Raw genomic sequence first — 21,135 nt, forward strand, 5'->3', positions numbered from 1 at the left:
GTAACCGGGAAAAGGCTATCCCTGTGGTGCACGTCACGAAAGTGCTCCAAGATGCCAGAATATTCCAGACGGATTCGTAGAGAAAGACGTGCAGAAAAGCTTCTCTTTCTCCGCAAATTCGTCTGCTATATTCTGGCCTCTTGGAGTATTTCAGCAAAAGTGTGTGGCGCCAAGTGGTCCATGCAGACAGCCGCTCCCGTTCCTCTGGGAGGCTCTGCCCTTTTGCAGAGGTACCTGGATAACACAGCCGATAACGACTAGAAGAGGAAAAAAATAAATAAAGAAGATGCAAAAGAAGCAGAGCTGTGGAAAAGGAGACTGGAACACGGAAGTGGTCGGTGGAGAAGATAGGGAGACATTGACAGAGAGTGTGAGGGAATAACAGCAACAACAGCAGTTTGGATTTTATATTCAGGCCTTTTTTCTTTTTCTTTCATTAGGATGCAGAGTTTGGGGTTGACTTATAAAACAAGCAAATACGGTAATCTGCTTAGTGTTTTCTAAAAACACATCATTAATATATCAAAAATCAGGACGACCATCCAATGATACAGTCAAGTTTTTCTTCTATCCTTGGAAAAATCATGAAGCACATAGTATTTACATGTGCTTATGTTAAGTAATAAACACAGGTGTTGTAAAATCATTGTTTGCGGAATGCATTTGAACCCTTCTTTTAAAACTATGCATGACCTACTGTCACCTGAACAGTCCTAGAAATCAGATTGCACTGCTGTTCCAAAGGAGAATCTTATGTTACAACTGTCTCCAACAGGTGCACATTACGAGTAACACAAGAAATGTATTTTTTGTCTTGCATTTAATGTATTTTTGCCCGCTACCCAATGACAAGTGCCCAATGTTGTCAAGCCCAGAGTACCAACCCACAGTATATTGCTCCTTAAGTCTTTTATTATTTCTTTAGCTTTTTCTGTGCAGCTTTCTTTTTTACCATTTGCAGTCGTTTCATGGCATTCAGCTGGGACTCCTGGGATGTGGGGCCTTTTGCTCCAGACTGCTGGCTATTAGGATCTACAGTCGCTTTGCTGTTGTTCCCACTGTTTCCGGCAGCATTGCCTCCTCCGTTTCCACCGCTCATCTGGATGCTAATGCTGCTTCCACTCCCAGACGATGATGCACTTGGACTAGGCAGACTAGCTTTGCTGACATTGTCACTGCTCATGGATCGACTGAGTCCAGTTTTCCCCAGTATGAGAGGTGGCAGGGGTTTAAGTGGGATGGGATTGGAATTGCTACTGCCGGATCCAGTTTTAGACACAGATCCAGTCTTGGAAGTTGCCAGGCTGGATGTGCCTGCAGGTTTCTGCCCGGAAGAAAGGGCAGGAGGTTTTCCACCAACGGCTTGTGATGTGGAACTCAGTTTGGCCGTCGCTGGTACAGCACTAGCAGTCTTTGCTCCAAAGGCAGCCCAGCCTGTGAGGCCACTTGCAGCAGTAGAAGACGCCCCAGAGTTGGAGGAGTTTGACGATACTGTCGCTGAGGCCTTCAAAACAAAAAGTAAACTGATAAATACAATTAAAAACACAATCACATACAATGTTTTTGCATCACATGAGTCAACACAATCTTTCATGGGCTTAATTGTTATAACACATCTCATTTTAACTACGATTTGGATAAGATGTGGGAAGTGCTGTATCTGGGAGATAGAATAATATTGACAAAGACAAAAAAATGTTTACTCAGCACACATCATCTACCTTTCTCCATTGTTATCTCTTCTAAACAAAATATTGCTTGCCAGATGGCACGCTGATCCTTTCACAAATTCAGGAAGAAAGCCGTCTGTTTGAAATAGGATAATTGTTGGCAAGGAAGTGCCTCAAGTCTACACTAACAGCATTCTGCTCCACTAGGAGTTCAATATCGCTTGTCATATTAATTTCTACTTCTTTAATAAAAAAAACACACAAACACACACAGCTTGGTCTTCTCTAAGTGACTCTCCAGCAATTACGCATGAAAGTATTCATTTTGTGAAAGCAAGTTAAACACAGCCTATGTTTTCTTAAGCATACAAGCATGAATCATACAAAAAGATAGGGCACTATGTAAACAACCAATATCTAAACCAGCAGGCTTACCTACAAGAACATCGTTAACCCTTGTAGTTCCAGACAGATGAGAAACGTAATGCTTTTAAATGCACTGCCCACCCCAACAACACTCGGATTTCTAAACACATTAAGGACTTACACCACTAGTCTTTTACTGCATATGGTTTTTGTCACTGTGGCTAACAGAATATCATGGGATTTCTATTTTAACCACAGCAGGAAGGAAGCCTTAAGAGGAATGGTCAGATGCTTTAGCATAACTAAATTAATTCAAAGGAGAACTGTCACAGTGACATAATTAAGTCCATCAACTAACACCACATAAAGCTTGATTGTTTTTTTGCAGATGTTTGCTTTCTGTAACTCAGAGCTGGAATCCATCAATTCCCTGTCCTGAGGCTGCCTAAACCAAGAGCAACAATCGGCAACCCTACAGATCCACTCCAGTTTTATTTTCATGCCAAATGCTTATTGGAATCAAGTTAATTACCTTAAAAAAAAAATCAGTGCAGACATTTAGTTGCTTGAGTTAAAAAAAAAGGATTTCTGACCCACAGTTGCTTCTACTGAGAAAAGGGACCCTTTGTAGTTACATATCTTGCACGCACTGTACTCCCATCGTAGTCAAAGCTTTACAGAGTTCCAGCCCTGCATATAGACTGACTTACTACTATGGATGAGCTCCTATTAAGTACACTTGGTTTTCTCCTTTCATTTTCTGTTTTGCCGTCAATCACAATTATTTGTCCCCAAGCAGCTGAGCCACAGGTCTCACAGAGCCGGAAACATAGTTACCTGTGATTGTATAATGCGAAAACAAACAAAGCCTCACCTTAACTTCTGTTCTTTTGAAAGCTAAAAAGGTGTTAGCAGAATCAGGCTTGGGTTTCAGTTCTGGCTTGTTGACTGATGGGTCCTTCACAACTGGCATGGCGGTAGATGTTGCAGTGGGGACAGGTTTTTGTGAGGGTTTCTGATTCTTTTGTGCCTGGGAAATATAGAAGAAAATATAAAATCAGGTTTGTAAATAACAGAGATGTATTTTTCAAAACTATATTCCATGGTTTTCCAGAACAAATACATTCAAAGCTACAGGCTGTAGCATAAATAGTGACATTCAAATACTTCTAGTTTTATTAGGAGATATATATATATATATATATATATATATATATATATATATATATATATATATATATATATATATATATATAATCACACAAACACGACATGTCCCATTAAGGTCAAAACAGCAGCCCATGACTGGTGGACTGGCTTCTGCACCTCTACCTGCTACAATTTATTTGAAAGCTGTCTAGCACAACAGACATGAGCTTTAAGGGATCCGTGCATAAAGTGGATTCAGATGCAACATGAGGGATTTGTTGTTAAACTGCTGTGCATATACTTATTCAGAATGGAATGCACTCAAGGATTTCTGTGGGAAAAACAGGCTTGCCTGGTAAATGCAAGTCGGTGTGCCAATATATATTAGCCCATTATGTTTAATTAGAAAATATACTCTTATCACTGGCACAAAATGTGGCAGAAAAAAAAAAAGAAAGACGCCTCTGTACTGATGCGAGCCAGAAGTCATGGCATAAACCCATAAACGCAGTCAGTAAAGCCATAGGTCTGGAGGTCAAATATTCTGGTGTGAAGTTTGAAATCTGATTTTACCACCATAGCAACCAATTGAATGTCCCCCTCTTACGGCCTTTTAATGAGTCTTTTAAATGAGCCAAACCAAATAGTTTAAAAGGTTTAATAAGAAACTACACAACCATACCCAGTCACAACCATACCCAAATCAGCAGGGTTAGTCCAATGGTTGCTATGGTGATTTATGTATTCTATGTAAAATAAACGCAAACCGCTTGTGTAGAAAGGCGTACCATTCTCTTCATTTGCCTGGTGCAGCGGAGGCAATACCAAACAAGACGTGGGTCATTCACATCCTTATCTGTGACCTGGGGTTTATGGCAGTCCTGATGGTAGAGATTGTGGCACTCCTGACATTCAACCAACTGGTTGCCGGAGAATACAGTCATCTGTCTAAAAGCATCAAAGGAAAGGAATAATCACATTAGGTATATATTAAAGATTGTGTAAATAAAATTGTGCTGTTACACATTACGCATAACACAAGACATTGCTACAAGCTACAAGGTTAGACATTTTAAATCACAAAGCTAGTCTGGAATTCATAACATTAAATGCACGCTACGATCACTGAACGGAAGAACAAAAACTTACCGACACACAACACAGGCTAGTCCCATCTCCATGGCAAAATCATCAGCATTAGTCTCATCAAAACTGGAAAGATCTGGCATGGGCAAATCCTTGCTGGTCTGCACGGTGATGGGGGACGAGCGTGCTTCCGTCTTTTCTAAACGAGGTTTCTTTGGCAAGTCAATTGAGTCCGAAAGCTCCACCTTCATCTGTGAAGAAGAACAAAACAGACATGGGAATTTCTCTTCCTCTACATTCTTAAGTTACATGGTGCATTAATACAGCAAAATGTAAAGACTACTGCAACCAATGTATTAAAGGGAAAAGAGAACAAAAAATATTTGTGGCTTAATTAAAGTAAAGCATCTATATGACCTCTCCATTACGTGGCATTGTTATTAAGGTTAAATAAGTCACAAAAGTTCATCATGATCATCCCTTCCAAACAGCAATTATCTGGTGGGCCAGAAGAAGACAAAACAAGTCCAGTAAGGTTTATTCATGACAAATGGAGAAAGTGGATGTTTACCAATACTAACCAAATTATTTTGCCAAACAGCAGGTATAGCTCATTTGTTAATATGGTGAACTCCCTTGACTCAAAACTTTCATAGAGATTCAACATGTAGTACATTACTGTACCTTGTCAGAAGATCTCTTTTCTGCTTCCTTCTTCATCTTCTCTGGTGGTAAAGATTTGCTTAGGATGCTGCTCGCTGCAGAACTGCTGGCTTTAACTTCCAGCTTTGGTTTAGAAATTGTCACCTTGGGTTGGTCTATATCCTTAAAACGGAAGTAACATATAATAATTGAATATAGATCACACACACTATAATATATATATATATTAATGTCTATGTTTAATTTGAGTCTTCTAGTACTACCCACACAATAGCTCTTATTTAAACTACTTGTCCCTGCTCTGTCTCATACCTATGCTTCTCCTTGATCTTACATACGGGAAGTAAAGGCAAAAAAACAAAACTTCATTAACAAAGTTCACAGATGCTATACTCTGTCATAAGAAGTAAAGTAATTAATATTTCTGTAGTTCGTTATTTATAGGTGTTGTTCGTCAGAGAACAGAAGCAAACTGCTCACCTTCTGCGGAGGCCGATACCCAGAGTCGATTCCCTTGCAGAGAGACTCATCCAATAAGGCCTTCAATTTCTCTGCTGAGTCTTTGCTTTTGGAATGGAGGTAACCCAGTGCCTTCAGGAAAACTGGATCCAGTTCAGTGTTTACCACGGCTGCCATGATGAGAACCTAAGGCGTATTGAGTACAATGAGTAACTGCCAAGACAGGATAAAATACAGATAACGCTCTATGGCCCACGTCTTCAGGACCGCAAGTGGCGATAGAATGAGAAGACATGTACCAACAACATGGTCATGAATGAAAACTTCCATTCACTTGACATTTACCAAGTTAAAAAAGTTTTGCAGAGTTCCATCCCTGCATATAAACGGACCTGTTATTGACATGGATGAGCTCCTATTAACTTGGTTCTTTCATTTCTGTTTGGTTGCCAATCCTTTGTCAGTTTTCAAACACCGAAGCCCTTATATTTTAATTTCTGATAATACAGTCCTATGATATCACTAAATAGCTGTCTCCTGACCTCAAAAAACATACATAAAAAAAAAGTGCATTTCATGCATACATCCCTTGAGAAGTATTAACATGCATTTTATATACAATCCATAAAAACCCATTCACATCCATATATACCCCTCAAACCCCATTCAATCATCCGTCCTAACAGAGGAAAGTAAATAGGGCATCGCACTCTAGAACCGTAGTATTCCCCAGCGCCACATTTCTTGTTAAATCAAATACATTAACCCATTAGCCCATCACTAAACATATACAAATATATATTTTTCTCTAATACCTAGATAACCGGCAGCCGGTACCAAGAAGTTTATAGCAGCACTTCCGGATGAGAAAGCGGATGTGGTCCGTTGCTCCAATGAAACCAGCAACCACTACATATGGTTCCGCTATTAGTTAGGCAAAACAATAACTATACACGTGTGTCTGGATATTTGGACAGTAACGAGGTATATGAACGTTAGATTTTGGACCGCGAACGAAGCGTGGTAGAGATCGGTGATCCCATACGATACCGTGACGGGAGATATCCGATCACTCGTGGGACGCGGTATGTAGCAGCTCCTTGTGACGAAAAATGAGCCTGAAACGCAAACTTAGACTGTGTGCATCTGTTTAAATGTACCGAAAAATGTAATTATATATGTCAAGGGTTGCCACCTTGACATATACCGGCCATGTTAATTTGCATAATCTGTCATATAGGGAGTTAAAAGGCATATCATGGGACAGAGTGGCATATAGGGGGTATAAGGCATTTCTGGAGGCAGAGTGGCATATAGGGGCCACTCTGCCTCCAGAAATGCCTTATACCCCCTATATGCCAATCTGCCTCCAGAACTGGTTTATATCCCTATATGCCACTCTGGCATTACAGGCTTTGTATTGTGGTACATGCCAACTTTCTTCCAACAGGTTGGGCAGTCCCAACACCAGAGATTACATGACGGCTGCCGACTGTCCCGGCAAATTTATTTGAGATCTAGATTCGATAAGGCACTGTGCATGGGTGATAAAAAGAATGGGTGGACAATGGGGGTCTATGACATGGACCTACCTGAAGATCAAAGACTTAAAAAAAATCTGTGAAAATTACAGAATGTTGATTTGTGAAGTTTATGGGTATAACTGGTTGGAACGAGGTATACAGAAACTGCTCTGAAGGTGGTCAGGAAGACCATCGGAACATCTACAAGGCTTTTATTATTATTATTATTGCATGAAGTGTTTCATCTATACATTCATAAGGCACGCCCAAGTATTTGGACATTCCGATTCTAAGGCTCCTGATACTTAAAACCCTCTTAAATGGCCGTGTTCTGAGGCTCCTTTCCAATTGAGTCGTCTAGAACCACGACTTGACCCGGGTTCTTAAACCTTCGCCGGTTCATCAGCCAGCAGCCAACTTAGGTAGCAGAACTTATTTTCATGTAGTAGATATTGAGTAATAATCCTGTATCAAATACTTGTCGGTGTTGGAACGCTCCTATGTTTTTTGAGGAGGATTTGGGTCCCATCACTCACTGGCAGGTGTCCAGCAGCACATTGGGTCCAACCCAGTTACAACAGGGTACAGACAGTACAAGTCTTTATGACTTATTTTTTATTTTATTTTAGTTTTTTAGAAGAATGTATATTAAAGAGGGGTTATAGGGTACTTTAATACGTGTTGATCTATTAATAGACGGTCCCTTTCATTTTATACAGCATAAAAACCGGAGAAGGAAGCTTGCCGGTGGATATTGTGCGTTATATATTGCTGGTGTGTGATGTGCGTTATATATTGCTGGTGTGTGATGTGCGAAATATATTGCCGGTGTGTGTTGTGCGATATATATTGCCGGCGTGTGTTATGCGATATACACTGCTCAAAATAATAAAGGGAACACTAAGATTACACATCCTAGATCTGAATGAATGAACTAATCGTATGACATACTTACGTCTTTACATAGTTGAATGTGCTGACAACAAAATCACACACAAAACCTCAATGGAAATCAAATGTATCAACCCATGGAGGTCTGGATATGGAGTCACACTCAAAATCAGAATGGAAAACCACACTACAAGCTGATCCAACTTTGATGTAATGTCCTTAAAACAAGTCACAATGAGGCTCAGTAGTGTGTGTGGCCTCCACGTGCCCGTATGACCTCCCTAAAACACCTGGGCATGCTCCTGATGAGGTTGCGGATGGTCTCCTGAGGGATGTCCTCCCAGACCTGGACTAATGCATCCGCCAACTCCTGGACAGTTGTGGTGCAACGTGGCGTTGGTGGATGGAGCGCGACATGATGTCCCAGATGTGCTCAATCGGATTCAGGTCTGGGGAACTGGCGGGCCAGTCCATAGCATCAATGCCTTCCTCTTGCAGGAACTGCTGACACACTCCAGCCACATGAGGTCTAGCTTTGTCTTGCATTAGGAGGAACCCAGGGCCAACCGCACCAGCATATGGTCTCACAAGGGGTCTGAGGATCTCATCTCGGTACCTAATGGCAGTCAGGCTACCTCTGGCAAGCACATGGAGGGCTGTGCGGCCCCCCAAAGAAATGCCACCCCACACCATTACTGACCCACCGCCAAACCGGTCATGCTGAAGGATGTTGCAGGCAGCAGAATGTTCTCCACAGCGTCTCCAGACTCTGTCACGCCTGTCACATGTGCTCAGTGTGAACCTGCTTTCATCTGTGAAGAGCACAGGGCGCCAGTGGCGAATATGCCAATCCTGGTGTTCTCTGGCAAATGCCAAACGTCCTGCACGGTGTTGGGCTGTAAGCACAACCCCCACCTGTGGATGTCGGGCCCTCATACCACCCTCATGGAGTCTGTTTCTGACCATTTGAGTGGACACATGCACATTTGTGGCCTGCTGGAGGTCATTTTGCAGGGCTCTGACAGTGCTCCTCCTGCTCCTCCTTGCACAAAGACGGAGGTAGCGGTCCTGCTGCTGGGTTGTTGCCCTCCTCCACGTCTCCTGATGTACTGGCCTGTCTCCTGGTAGCGCCTCCATGCTCTGGACACTACGCTGACACAGCAAACCTTCTTGCCACAGCTCGCATTGATTTGCCATCCTGGATGAGCTGCACTACCTGAGCCACTTGTGTGGGTTCTAGACTCCGTCTCATGCTACCACTAGAGTGAAGGCACCGCCAGCATTCAAAAGTGACGAAAACATCGACCAGGAAGCATAGGAACTGAGAAGTGGTCTGTGGTCACCACCTGCAGAACTACTCCTTTATTGGGGGTGTCTTGCTAATTGCCTATAATTTCCACCTGTTGTCTGTTCTATTTGCACAACAGCATGTGAAATTGATTATCCATCAGTGTTGCTTCCTGAGTGGACAGTGTGATTTCACAGATGTGTGATTGACTTTGAGTTACATTGTGTTGTTTAAGTGTTCCCTTTATTATTTTGAGCAGTGCATATTGCCGGCGTATATTGTGCGCAATATATTGCCGGCGTATATTGTGCGCAATATATTGCCGGCGTATATTGTGCGCAATATATTGCCGGCGTATATTGTGCGCAATATATTGCCGGCGTATATTGTGTTTTTTAAAGCAGGGAATTCTTGTTTCATGCTTTTCTCTGTCTCTCTCTTATGATCACAGCATTCATTATATCATGGCTTTATCTCACTACCTTCTCTGGCTGCCAAACTTTTGGCCGGCTTATTATTCAGATTGAGCTTTCTGAGCAAGAGTGGCATATAGGGGGTATAAGGCATTTCTGGAGGCAGAGTGGCATAAAGGTGGTTAAAAGGCATATCATGGGGCACTCTGCCTACACAAAAGCCTTATACCCCCCCATATAACACTCAACCCCCCCTTACCACTGGTTCTGACTCCCTGGTGTCTGGTGGGGATAGCGGGTGGAGGCCGGTGTGTACGCACCGCGCCGCCCAATGGCCCTGCCTCAGCTCTTCCTCCCATCCCTTTTAATACGTGGGACGAAGTGCTGAGGCACGACCCTGGCTCTGGACGCTCCCCGTCCTGCCAATCACCCTGCCGGTCTGCACCTGAAAAAAATACAGAGACCGGCAGGGTGCTCTAAATACCGGCCAGGTGGCAACCCTACTTCCAGGTCGTGCGTTTCCTTCAATGGGGGTTCTTTGAAGGCTCGGGGTCACTGAGGTTTGGAGGTAGGGCTCTCTTGCCTCGATGGCGTGTTACCTATATGTATTCTGTTGCTCTTTTTACCTTTTCCCTGCTACTGATTGCTTCCCCCGTAGGTCTGCACTGTAGCATTAAAGGGTCTTAGCAACTAAATAGCGAGCAGCTACCCAGGATATCGGTAACCTTCTGCTCTTCTCTTTTTTCTTATATATAAAATTTTTCATCTTTTTTCACTTTCACCTCCATGGGAACAATCTTTCATTTATCGTTAAGCTACATACCGCTGTTCATTGGTCCAGGTAGCCTTTGTAAGGAGGAGAAGTGAGAGAACTTCCCAGAGCCCGATAAAGTAAAATTTAACTTAAAATAAAAAGGAACAAGACGAGAAAAGAAGAGTTTTACATGCAACATATTTATTGAACAGATATCACCGCCGGTTACATTAACCTGTCGGATCTTCAAATTGTTAAGCTCAGCACAGTCAGTCTGGATCTTCATGGCCAGCTCCATCTTCCTCGTCCCCACCCTTACCGTAGGCTTCCATCATTTCCTTAAAAGGGATCTTGTCTCTGTATTTGTAGAACATGTTCCTTAAGAAGCAGGCGCAGAGGCAGAGACACACGATAAGTATGGCCGCGCTGACCGTCACCCATTTGGCCAGGTTCTTGACATCAATCTTGGGAGAGGACTGCTTCCCGGCGTTTGATGACCTTGCCATCTCTTCTGATTCCTCTGTGCGGCCTTTACGCCGATCGAGAGGGCGGCGCATAGCGCAAACTTCAGTCACCACCAGCAAACAAAGCAAAAGGATCTTCAGCGAAGACATGTTTCTCCTCCAATGGATCAAATCCAAGTGCTGGTCTGGCCTTCTGCTCTGCAGAGTCACCAGCTTAGCCTTTGTGATGTCACTTTGGTGATGTCACGATGCCTGCCCTAAGCCACAGCCAGCACCTGCTCAGCTGAGCTCAAATGCACAAAATGCAGAGTTTTATTTTTTTACAATATAATTTAGTGTTGTTTTTTTCTTTTAATTGAACCGATAGAGGAAAAAATATACTTTCAATATCTTTTATCCTTTAAAATCCTGAGAGTATATAAGATCAAAGTCATGCCTTTCCCGTTCTGATGTTTGTGAATTGTTGATATCAGATAAAATCCTTTATTTCCATGTAACAAATAGACCTTTTAAGAAGGTGGCCCCGGAGGGGACATCTGGGGGCCCTTACCCTGGGTCTGGCCTAGGGCAGCGCCAAATAAAACCACATTGCTGCATCCGGTTATATATATATATATATATATATATATATATAATATATTGTGTCTGTTATTTCTGTTGGCTTTCACAGTAGGGGGATACTTGTAGCGTCATAATACCTGACCTTAACCTGGCGGCTTCTCTATAACGGAAATTTAATAGGCCCTGCAAGACTTGCTCTGGAGTAGAGAATGTGGCTGCTGATTATCCCCTAAGCTTCAGAAACGTTCCTGCACGGTCGGAGATGGAGACCCTACGGTGCCGCCATGAGATGTATGGTTGGCTTATGGGTTCCACGATGCCAACCACAAATCACATTCATGGTCGGGATAAATTTCCCCGTACCATTTTTGCTGGAAGACCGTTCCACTTATCTTCTCAGAAACGGTCTCTACTAAGAGAGCAAAGTTTGTGGTTTTATCGTTCTTCCCAACCAACAATCCATTGCTTGACAATTTATATCGCAGCGATAATTGCCTTAGGATTTTTATTGTACAAAAATAACGAGGGTAACCCAGTCTCTGTTTATACAAAGTTATGTACAAATGAAGCCGCAAAGAACAAAGATATGACTTAATATGCGCGAGGAGCGGGAGAGTTTTGGAATTTTTAGGATTCGTATTAGAGTACACAAAGAATTTGCATAAATCCATCTTTAGGTGGTCCTTTGCAGTCACGGGGTACAGCCAGAGGTAGCGAAAAAGTGAATTAATTTCTGATTCAAGTGTCTTTTCACATGGCCTTATTTAAGAGTATGCAACACCAGTGGTTGAATTACAATGTTTGTGGCCCTAAATAACATAGTAGCTGGTTGGGGTGGAGTGATACATTGTCCTCTAAGGATTTATTTTTGTTTGTTTAGATTTCAAAAATGACTTGAGTTGTGAGATTTAAATGTATGGGAGCTTCCTTTGGTTAACTAGAAAGCTGGAATCAGGGCTGGACACATCTATGCAGAGTTTAATTCGACCGCCAGAGACTATTAAGAACCAGGTAGGGATTGATCCGTGGAAACATGGGTCCTAAAATTTGTTCAGCCTTGATTGCTGAGGTCAAAGAATCATCTTAACTTTCTTAAGTATCGGTAGTTATGAGAAAGGACAGTTAAAGACCATGATTATTGAGGTTATAACGGCAGCGTCTGCAATACGTTGGCCTCTCCGTGTCTTTTTTCTGGAAAATGTCATTTTCCTTTTCACTGTGACTCTGAGGACACAGTACTACCCTTTTTTTTTTTTTTTAAATTGGATTTCTGCCTCACCTTGGAGATTGGGTGCCAGAGTTAATCTGTACCTTAAACTGTGTGGCGTCTTGACAAAATGGAAGCAATTAAATGGACTGCAATCGTTTCTGGTACCTGGCATGTACCAGAGCCCCGTGGAATTGGCAGTCTGCCTCCTTTCAGCATATCGTTCTGTCAGATACTCGTACAACGGCAGTCTGTGGAAAACATATGACAAGGCCAGCATTCTTTAATGGCTGACGATAGCACACGCACAAGGCAAAAGAAAACCTTAGTTGCCATGGTGACTGCTAAACCAGGTAAATCTCTGGCAGTGCGAATCCCATTATTGGTCAGTTGCTGGAAACCATTTTTGCCACCTGCTTGTTAATTAAACAAGACTCCTTCTGCTGTAGTAGCCATAGGGACAATGACAACGATGCTGTGGGAAAAATGCAACAATATAAAAAAATTCGGCCAATAAGTTCAAATGTGAACTAAAATGGGCTTCCTATTCTTCAAGGTGTCCTCGTCTATTGAGTTATGTATTATGCAGGGCCAGCTCAGCTCTTCTTGCTGGAGTATCCTGCTAGTGTTGGCCCTTCATATTGAATACATCAGTGAGGAAGGTAAAACCAAAACTCTTCCTTTAGTGAATAAAACCTTAAGTGGAAAAACTGCAACACCCAAAGTGTCTGTATCACATCCACAATAGGAACTTATATAAAAGCTGGTGATATTGTTCCTGCATATTATGCCGAGCCTATGATGGGAATGCAACACCATTCTGCATATCCTCCCTTGTCTTGTAACTGCCGATGTTATACACAAAGGGGCTACGTATGAAACAAACACACGGCCCTAAAGAAAGGTGTGTTTTATATCGTATTACCCCAATAAACATCCTTTAACTGCAGACCAGGGGGTAATATATGAAACAAAAAAACATGATTGAAGAAAAAAAAAAAAGCTGGCACCTTAATCTTTTGGCTGGCTCCTAGATCAAACCAAACTTTTTTTATTTTTAATTTTTTTTTAAATCAATCTAATCCTCCTTTTGCATTTGTTCTCCCACCCCAGCAGCTATTTTGCTTGTGGGAGATGTGTTTGACAAAACGCATCTTCGGCTCATCACTGCACACATGCTGATACTCCTGCGCTGCCTAGCATGAGCTTTTCAGGGGGTCCAATGAGACCCCCTGTGTGCATGTGCACTCCAACTGATTTAATTGGGAACTCTTTCCTACCAGTGATGGGCTGCTGGAAACAAGGAAAGCAGAAAGCGATTTGAATAGGTAGGGATCGCTTTCGGTGCGGATTCAGTATGTAAAATTGCTGGTACACAGTGCCATCTACTGCTTAGATGTTGCACTTTTGTTGATGCAGTTATGCTGATCTGTAATAACTTACAATGTGTATATAAAAGGTGCTTATTGTCAATGAGTAAAGCTAGAGCAATAGGCTTTCACCATTGAAATTGTTTAATACAAAAGTATTTGACAATCCAAAACCTTAATGCCTAAAGTAAAATGCACTGGAGTTTATGCAAAATGCAATGGCCAAACTCGTCACGTCTTCCTGCCATCAGATTTCGCTGATATTCTTGGTGTATCCATTAGTGAACTATGTTTTAATTGGATATAGAGCCTACAAGTAATTGCCCATATTCTGTGAATCAATTGTTGATTAGCTTTGCTCAATGTCAGCATCTAGTAAGAGAAGTGTGTACTGCGGGGTACAGAGTTATACGTGTGCTAAGTATTGAGGATAACAGGTGGAGCACCCTTCTCCACAGTTGTGAATAAGGTCTACTTTTTCTGTAGACTCTTTCCTTAATTGGGAAAACATCATGAATATATTGGGGGAAACACTGCTCTGGTCCTTATCTGACCCGTCTAGGTCTCCTTCCCATGTTCACGTGTGTAAATAGTCGTAATAAATATTTAGCCCAACTTCTTTGTAGAAATATTTTCTCATGGGTCATAAGGCCTCGCAACCTGATTTTTTTTTTTGTTTTTGTTTTTTTTTTGTTATTGTCAATACCAAGATAAACCACAATTTTTAATAAACTGTAACTCGACAAAGGAAGACCATGTCATACTTTGGAATATTGGGTCAGGAAACCAGTTAAATACAACTTAAGGCCAAAGCCAATGAAGTATACTATATGCCTTCCAAATCAAATGTTCTCATAAATAATGAAATAATGTCTAAAGAATCTCCTGCTACTCATTTCTAAGGGGCGTCTTAGGGACAAAAGCATTAGGCTGCTGTTGATATTGCGTAGAAGCATTACCTGCACTCGTTTTATGATTACCAAGTGCTCTTTGCCTAACTACTGTCGTGAAACTGACGTGACCCTATACAAAACCTTTACACTTGATGCTGGGGTGTTTAAGTATATAAAACTTATTCGTAGTGCTTAATCACACGCAATTCTTTTCGTCGCAATGTCCATGTAGTTTACGCATCTTGTCTGGTGTGTGGTTTAAAAAAAAATAAATAATAATTCCCCAATCAGTTGTAGGCTGAAAGAACCCATTCAAACACTGGCAGAGCAAATTGATTTTTTTTCCTTGTGTACGGCAGTGGCAAGGCTCACATTTAAGAATGTGTGAAAGACATGATTATGTATTCCCAGAAACTGTATCCAATTTTAGATAATCCATAGGACAAAACGGCTGTGATGAGTGCGGCAGTCTTTTTCTATTGATAAGCATGGCTGGAATACATTATTTCGGTGTGGCGGGACTGAAAGACCTTCACGTTTTGCACAATTTTCCAATTTGTTTGACACCCTGTTTTTGTTTTGTCACGATTATGGGTACCTCTGAATCCAGCATTGAAAACCTCATCATCGTTTTAAATGCCCAAGCCCTCCCCAGAAATGATTCTTTAACCATATTTGGCCAGGAACCAGATCATTCTCGCAAAACTTCATATTTAATAATATATATACGTTGACGTATGGTAGAGAGGTGAGAAAATGATGTCCAGTAAAGCAGACAGGTAAGATGACTGATTAATTTTAACCTAATGCCTGGTAGTATTCTTCATTTAAAAAAATGGAATCCTAGCCTATTACTTAAATCAGCAAAATGTACTTTTTTTTTTGGAAATTTGCTTGCAGCGTGTGTCTTTAGCGTTTACTCTGAGCCCATGCAGGGCTCACGCAATAATATTAAGCTAAAAAAAAAAATGTAACGCGCCATAATGTATTTTGTTCACCATTTGTTCTGCGCAGTAGTTTATTTTATTACTTTGTCTGATCTTTCAGATCTTCTAAAACAGATATGAAGGCCAAGCCCAGCACAGATGCTGAAGAAGAGCTTTTCCTAGATGTTGATCCTCGCCACGAGGATGTCCTCCTTCCTCTTCATACCTCAATTTCTTTGTTCTTGATGTCGTATTGTGATTGTAAAGCATTTAGCGTTTTCCTGGTGCTGCCAGAAGGAACTGAAAACTGCTCATACAATCAAGGCTTATTACCCAGCAACGTCGATGTCACAATCCTCTGCAGACGTGACCTCCCGCTGATGGTTCAGGGCTGTCGTTTGCCTGCTATTGTGGAGGCATCTGGATCCTTCTGCAGAGCAGGCCTGGCCGTGGTTCTCAGACACATTATACAGAAAACATGTCTTGCCAAGCCTGACAGAAAGGATGTCAGTGAGTTGCTTGGGTTTAAAAACACTTGTCTAAAAGCCTGCGCAGAAGTAAGTTACATTGTGTTGCGTAATCTGTAATCTGTGTTGTGTTGCGTAATCATGCAATGTAAACCAAGCCTGGGGATGGCAGCTCATTTTGTTGTCAAAATCACCACATAAAGCTTTTCCATAGAATTTAATTAATCTATCCTCATGCAAACAGTCCTCTCCCACTGTTTCACTACCCCCCCCTCAACTACCCACTAGACCAGGGGTGTCCAACCTGCGGCCCTCCAGCAGCTGCTGCAGGACTACATCTCCCATACTCCTCAGCTGGCCCCTTAGCTGAAAGAGCATTATGGGAGATGTCGTCCTGAAGCAGCTAGGGGGGCCGCAGGTTGGACACCCCTGCACTAGACTGTAAGCTCGCAAGAGCAGGGCCCTCTTCTCTTTTTTTACCAGTTTGTTATTGTGTGCGACTTTAAATTATCCCACTGATTGTAACAACGCTATGGAATCTGCTAACTCTATATAAATAAAAGTAATGTAAATTTAATGTATTTAGGTTTTATTCGATTGCTAGGTATCTATATGTGCATACCTGCCAACTGTCCCAGAGTGCTTCCACTGACTACCTGAGTTTTTGCTTAGAAATGTTGGCTATTTCAGTTGACCAGTGTGAGGATGTTACATTTGCGTTCCATGTGTATCTTAACACTTGTTGAATGCCCAAACGTTACCCAGAAATAGTTTATGTAAAATTTTGCCTCGTTCTTACATTTTTATCGGGGACCCTTAATTTTCATGTGATACAAAAACAGGCACTGAAACGTTGTTGCCATAGAAACGTAGAACGTTTCTTAGCTGTTATTCTTTCCCCTATTGATGTAATCACATAACATAGAACCTTTAAAGTTCCTTCAAATATTGCAGTCACTGATTGGCTGCAATCAATGGGAGCACTTTCAGCACATGCACACGGAGGTAAGCATATCATGTGTCAGGAGCTGTGTTCAGCTCGACGCGTCTCCTGCACGCAAAACAGCGGAGGGGCAGGCAAGAGAACCAAATGCATTTGCTACGGGGGCAACACCTGCATTAAAGTGCATGTGATGGCTGAAGTGTCACTTTTAAAGCAGAACAGTAGTACTTGAGAACGCTAATAACGTTAAAAATAGCTTGTAGCAACACAGACCATTTTTTCATGTTTTTAGTTTTCACCCCCCATGCCTTCATGTTTGTAATATTTGCAGTTATATATTTCTAAGCCATAGACTGTTTTCTTCATTATATTTCCACTCTACGGACAATTCTGAAGCTAGCTTGTGTGTTTTTAGGGCATGGATGATTTATTAATGCCGAAAAATGATGTAACAAAAAACGAGCAAACGTTCAAGAAGCTGGGAACGGTTTTTGGAGCCTGCAGGCTATTAATGCCAGTGTGTGGGCTTGGATTTAGCGTGCGTGCAGACTTCGATTTAATATTAATGAAACATTTAGCCGACTATGGATGCCAAGAAGTATAGCCTCTAAGAATACCTTTTTAAATGGCTTTGTCAAAACGGTGATTGATTAAATGAATGCAGTCTCGCGGTTTTGCGTTTATCGGACTGCGTGGTGCCTACCGTTTTAGTAACACTTGACAGTGCGCAGGTATTATCAAGCCAGACAAACATGTTGCAACAGATATAACTTGCATTGTGAATGTCGTACCTTAATTAACCTTTTCTCACGTCTAGTGTAAGCATACTAATTTAGGGTTTGTCTGCTTAATCTCTGCAGATTGAATTTTTTTTTCTTTGACACTTAATAACATAGACTTTGATGGCAGATGAGAACCATTCAGTCTATTAATCTGCTAATTTTTCAGTGACCTACCCCATGCATATTTAGATTCACTTACTGTACTAGCTTCTACCACTTCTGCTGGGAGGATGTTGCTTCTGAGCCTCAGACCTTCTAATTTTAGACTATGGCCATTTCTCCTCCTTTGAAATAAACTTCCCTCTTGTATTTTAAATTATTTTTAAGCACGTCTATCATATCTCCCCTCTCTTTGTTCCTACCAGCTTTACATAGTGACACCCTTTAGTCTTTTCCTACAAATGATTCACCAGAAACTGATCAAGGGTTTGAGAAAAGTAGCTTTTTTGGGGGGACGATGATCGTGGATATTTTGGTTGTTCTTTCATTGAACTATCTGTTTTTTTTATTTTTAATACAAATTTAACAATATATCCTGCTATGATATCACTGAATCTATGTTGTTAATAGTTTTTATCCAGAAATATCATTTGAAATTAAAATAATGTGCTTGGTGTTTTGTTCTGTCTGGCAGGTAAGTCAGTGGACCAGACTTTGTGAGATAAGCATCCCACTGGCTGTAGAGAATTTCCTAAAGGAACCTTCAACAGTTATCCCACCAGAAGTGCTGCAGCTTGAGAAAAAGCTAGGAGAACCAGTCCGGGTTCATAACGATGATAAAATCCGAAGGCAAAAGCTGCAACAGCAGAAGGCGACCAAGGAAAATAGTGCTACAGAAGGTGTCGGCAAAGCTGGAGATGATAGACATGTGCAAATGGCTGTGAGTGATGGCCAGCTCTCTAATCCAGCAAGTTTAGAATTAGGAGCTGCCCTTAGTAAATTGACAATAGGAGGAACTCCAACCAGAACCACAAGGGAGCCTTCCCACATCAGAAAAACCAAGGCTACTGACCTTCCTCCTCTGGAGCATGTGTTTGCCGAAGGCCTCTACTTTACTCTTACTGATGTTGTCCTCTTGCCATGTCTTCATCAGTTTCTGGTAAGAATTTGTGGCATCCTTATTGCCAAACAGATTTTTTAATGTGCTTTTTTGCTCATGTTGTCAAGTTCCGTCGTATACGAAAAACAGTCATTAACATGGTTTGATGTACAGGCCACAACAAAGGTATTAGGGTAACTCATTAGCATACTTTTGCTAACGTGCAAAATCAGATTTTTGCAGATATATATAATATCATATGATAGAGTCTACATTGGTCTCACTGTTTTAAATTTACCTTTATAAAGGTAGGGATTCAATACCACAGAGGTCAGTGGGTCTGCAGATTGTTAAACCATCTCTCCCAGTTACGTGAATACGTGGTGCCGGATTCTGTTGAAACCGTATGACTACTGCGATTTTTATTTTTGATTCTCTTTACATTAAATGTTCATCTTTACTAATAGACACGATAAACTGGAACAAACGTGACTGTGTAATGTAATTTCGGTTCTGTAAAATGCACAGCAGTTGATTTCTTTGGGCCTTTGTAAATCATTGCCAGCACAAGTGGAAACATGTTAATCCATAGACTAGAGCAAATATTGATTTACTTGCTCCTTAGCGAGTAAAACTTCACAGTGTGCCCATATCCATGAAACAATCATTACGATCTTTAGCATGTTAAGTAGAAAAAAACACTTTGTTACATCTGTCAATGTATTCTATACAGGTTTAATCACATAAAAGCAACATGGACATCATGGTGGCATCCTATCAGTGCCTGCTTTTGTGTCATATAGTAATTAAGTGTTCCCGCCAACAATTAAATTAATAAATTGTAATCAATTAAAGTACTAGTAGGCAGAGTAGGTGAAACAGAACCTTTTAAAGGCATTCATAAGCCTGGATGCTTGAATATTGTCTAAAAACTATCCATGCCTGCTTTTGTTTCAAATGATAGTAACTTATTCCATGAAAGAATTATGAATGTAGCAAAGGTTCACTTTATTTTTTCTGAAATGAGTTGGATGATTCATTACTGTGAAAAATTATTTATAGTATTTTATTTAGTCCAAAAGTCTAAAATTCAGTAGAGGCGAGACAATGACTTTAGTACTCCTCTACTGGTTATCACTTGCTTCCATTTGTTTGTTTAGATAAAAACATTTGTCTTCTTTTTTCCACAAGGATGTACAATGACATCATTAAATAAAAGCAGCCATAGTGCATTAGGACATAAAGTAGCGATCAGGCTCTTTTAACAAGCACCGCTGTGTAAGCACTGGTACACCTTTTATTGTTTGAATGTCCAGTAGTATGATCAGGCATTCACTTCCAATATTAACATTGAGTATTTATTTTAAATGACCCAGAATGGTCTGTCCAGATCCTGCTAAAATCTCTGATCACTCCCCTGCTGATTTGTATCTAGCAAATGTATTTATACTTCTGTCTTTTGTTTTCTTAAAAAAAAAAAAGTTAAAACACACCTTTACAAATAGTTGCAATTTCACATTAGATGGTGAAATCTTTAAGGGCAGCTTTTGTTTATCTGTTAACGGGAAGAAGTGATTGGGGGATGCTTAGGTACATCCATAATTACGTCAACATAGGACAACAGCAATTCTTCTTAAACATAATGCGGAAAATAAAGCAAGTCTTAGATAATGGAAGGATTGAATAGAGGAGGTCATTGGCTCTTGTCTGGAATCAGAATCTAGATTTTTATCTGCTTCTCTATGCTACACATATTTGAAGATTTGTTTGTTATGGGTGGGTCATTTGATAACACTAATTTCCTTATATCTTGTTATTTTAGTTAGGTGCGTCTGATTAGTAGACATGCAGTAATTGCATATTAGATACCTATCAAGATGATATCTTGAATAAACATCCGGAAGGTCCTGGTTTCCCGTTTGCTGAAGGAATAATGATAGCATGATCCCTTCATTCCAGCATCTACATTTCTCAACAGTATCCGCTTACAAGATGCACGTGATCAATCTGATTTAACTAGTTTATCTTCCAGGAACATGGGTAGACATGCCTCCGGGTGACTTGAAAGCAAGGGTGGTACAGACTGAGAGGCTCCATAATTACCGATGACACCATTTCTCTTTTCTTATATTTGGCAGCTTATGATATCAAATGTTAAACTTGACGTAAACTATGCACTCGCTGTCACCCACTGTCAGTACCAGATAGTCTGGGCTTTTTG

General features: G+C 41.1%; 2 protein-coding genes across 3 annotated transcripts in view; one reads left to right on the plus strand and one right to left on the minus strand.

Annotated features, from left to right (window-relative positions):
- Positions 1 to 913: 913 nt before the first annotated feature.
- Positions 914 to 5,570, minus strand: LOC149289305 (integrator complex subunit 12-like). 2 transcript variants are annotated; one of them, XM_089490792.1, is made up of 6 exons: positions 5,415 to 5,570; positions 4,956 to 5,096; positions 4,335 to 4,522; positions 3,974 to 4,133; positions 2,911 to 3,066; positions 914 to 1,504 (listed from the first exon to the last, which is right to left on the minus strand). In XM_089490792.1, the coding sequence occupies exons 1-6, from the start codon at positions 5,568 to 5,570 to the stop codon at positions 914 to 916; spliced, it is 1,392 nt and encodes a 463-aa protein (XP_089346918.1). The 2 variants fall into 2 exon arrangements, with proteins under 2 accessions (XP_089346918.1, XP_089346916.1); XM_089490790.1 differs by having other exon boundaries at positions 4,956 to 5,098; positions 5,390 to 5,570.
- A 10,250-nt stretch (positions 5,571 to 15,820) lies between these two features.
- LOC149289306 (glutathione S-transferase C-terminal domain-containing protein-like) overlaps positions 15,821 to 21,135 on the plus strand; it is a 40,566-nt gene continuing 35,251 nt past the window's right edge. Inside the window, exons 1-2 of the mRNA XM_089490720.1 lie at positions 15,821 to 16,240; positions 18,510 to 18,974. Coding sequence (XP_089346846.1) covers positions 15,821 to 16,240; positions 18,510 to 18,974 — 885 coding nt within the window. The remainder of the gene's footprint in view (positions 16,241 to 18,509; positions 18,975 to 21,135) is intronic.

Source organism: Sceloporus occidentalis, unplaced genomic scaffold (assembly GCF_023333645.1).
Source record: "Sceloporus occidentalis isolate IW3139 unplaced genomic scaffold, rSceOcc1.0.p SCAF_46, whole genome shotgun sequence".
NCBI classification, from domain to species: domain Eukaryota; kingdom Metazoa; phylum Chordata; class Lepidosauria; order Squamata; family Phrynosomatidae; genus Sceloporus; species Sceloporus occidentalis.

Coding starts and splice junctions, on each gene's coding strand:
- LOC149289305 (XM_089490790.1), bottom strand. CDS start 5,570: ATGGCAGCCGTGGTAAACACTGAACTGGATCCAGTTTTCCTGAAGGCA. Junction 4,523..4,955: donor AAAAGAGATCTTCTGACAAG/GTACAGTAATGT, acceptor TCTTCTTCACAG/ATGAAGGTGGAGCTTTCGGA. Junction 1,505..2,910: donor TCAAAAGAACAGAAGTTAAG/GTGAGGCTTTGT, acceptor TTTGTTTTGAAG/GCCTCAGCGACAGTATCGTC.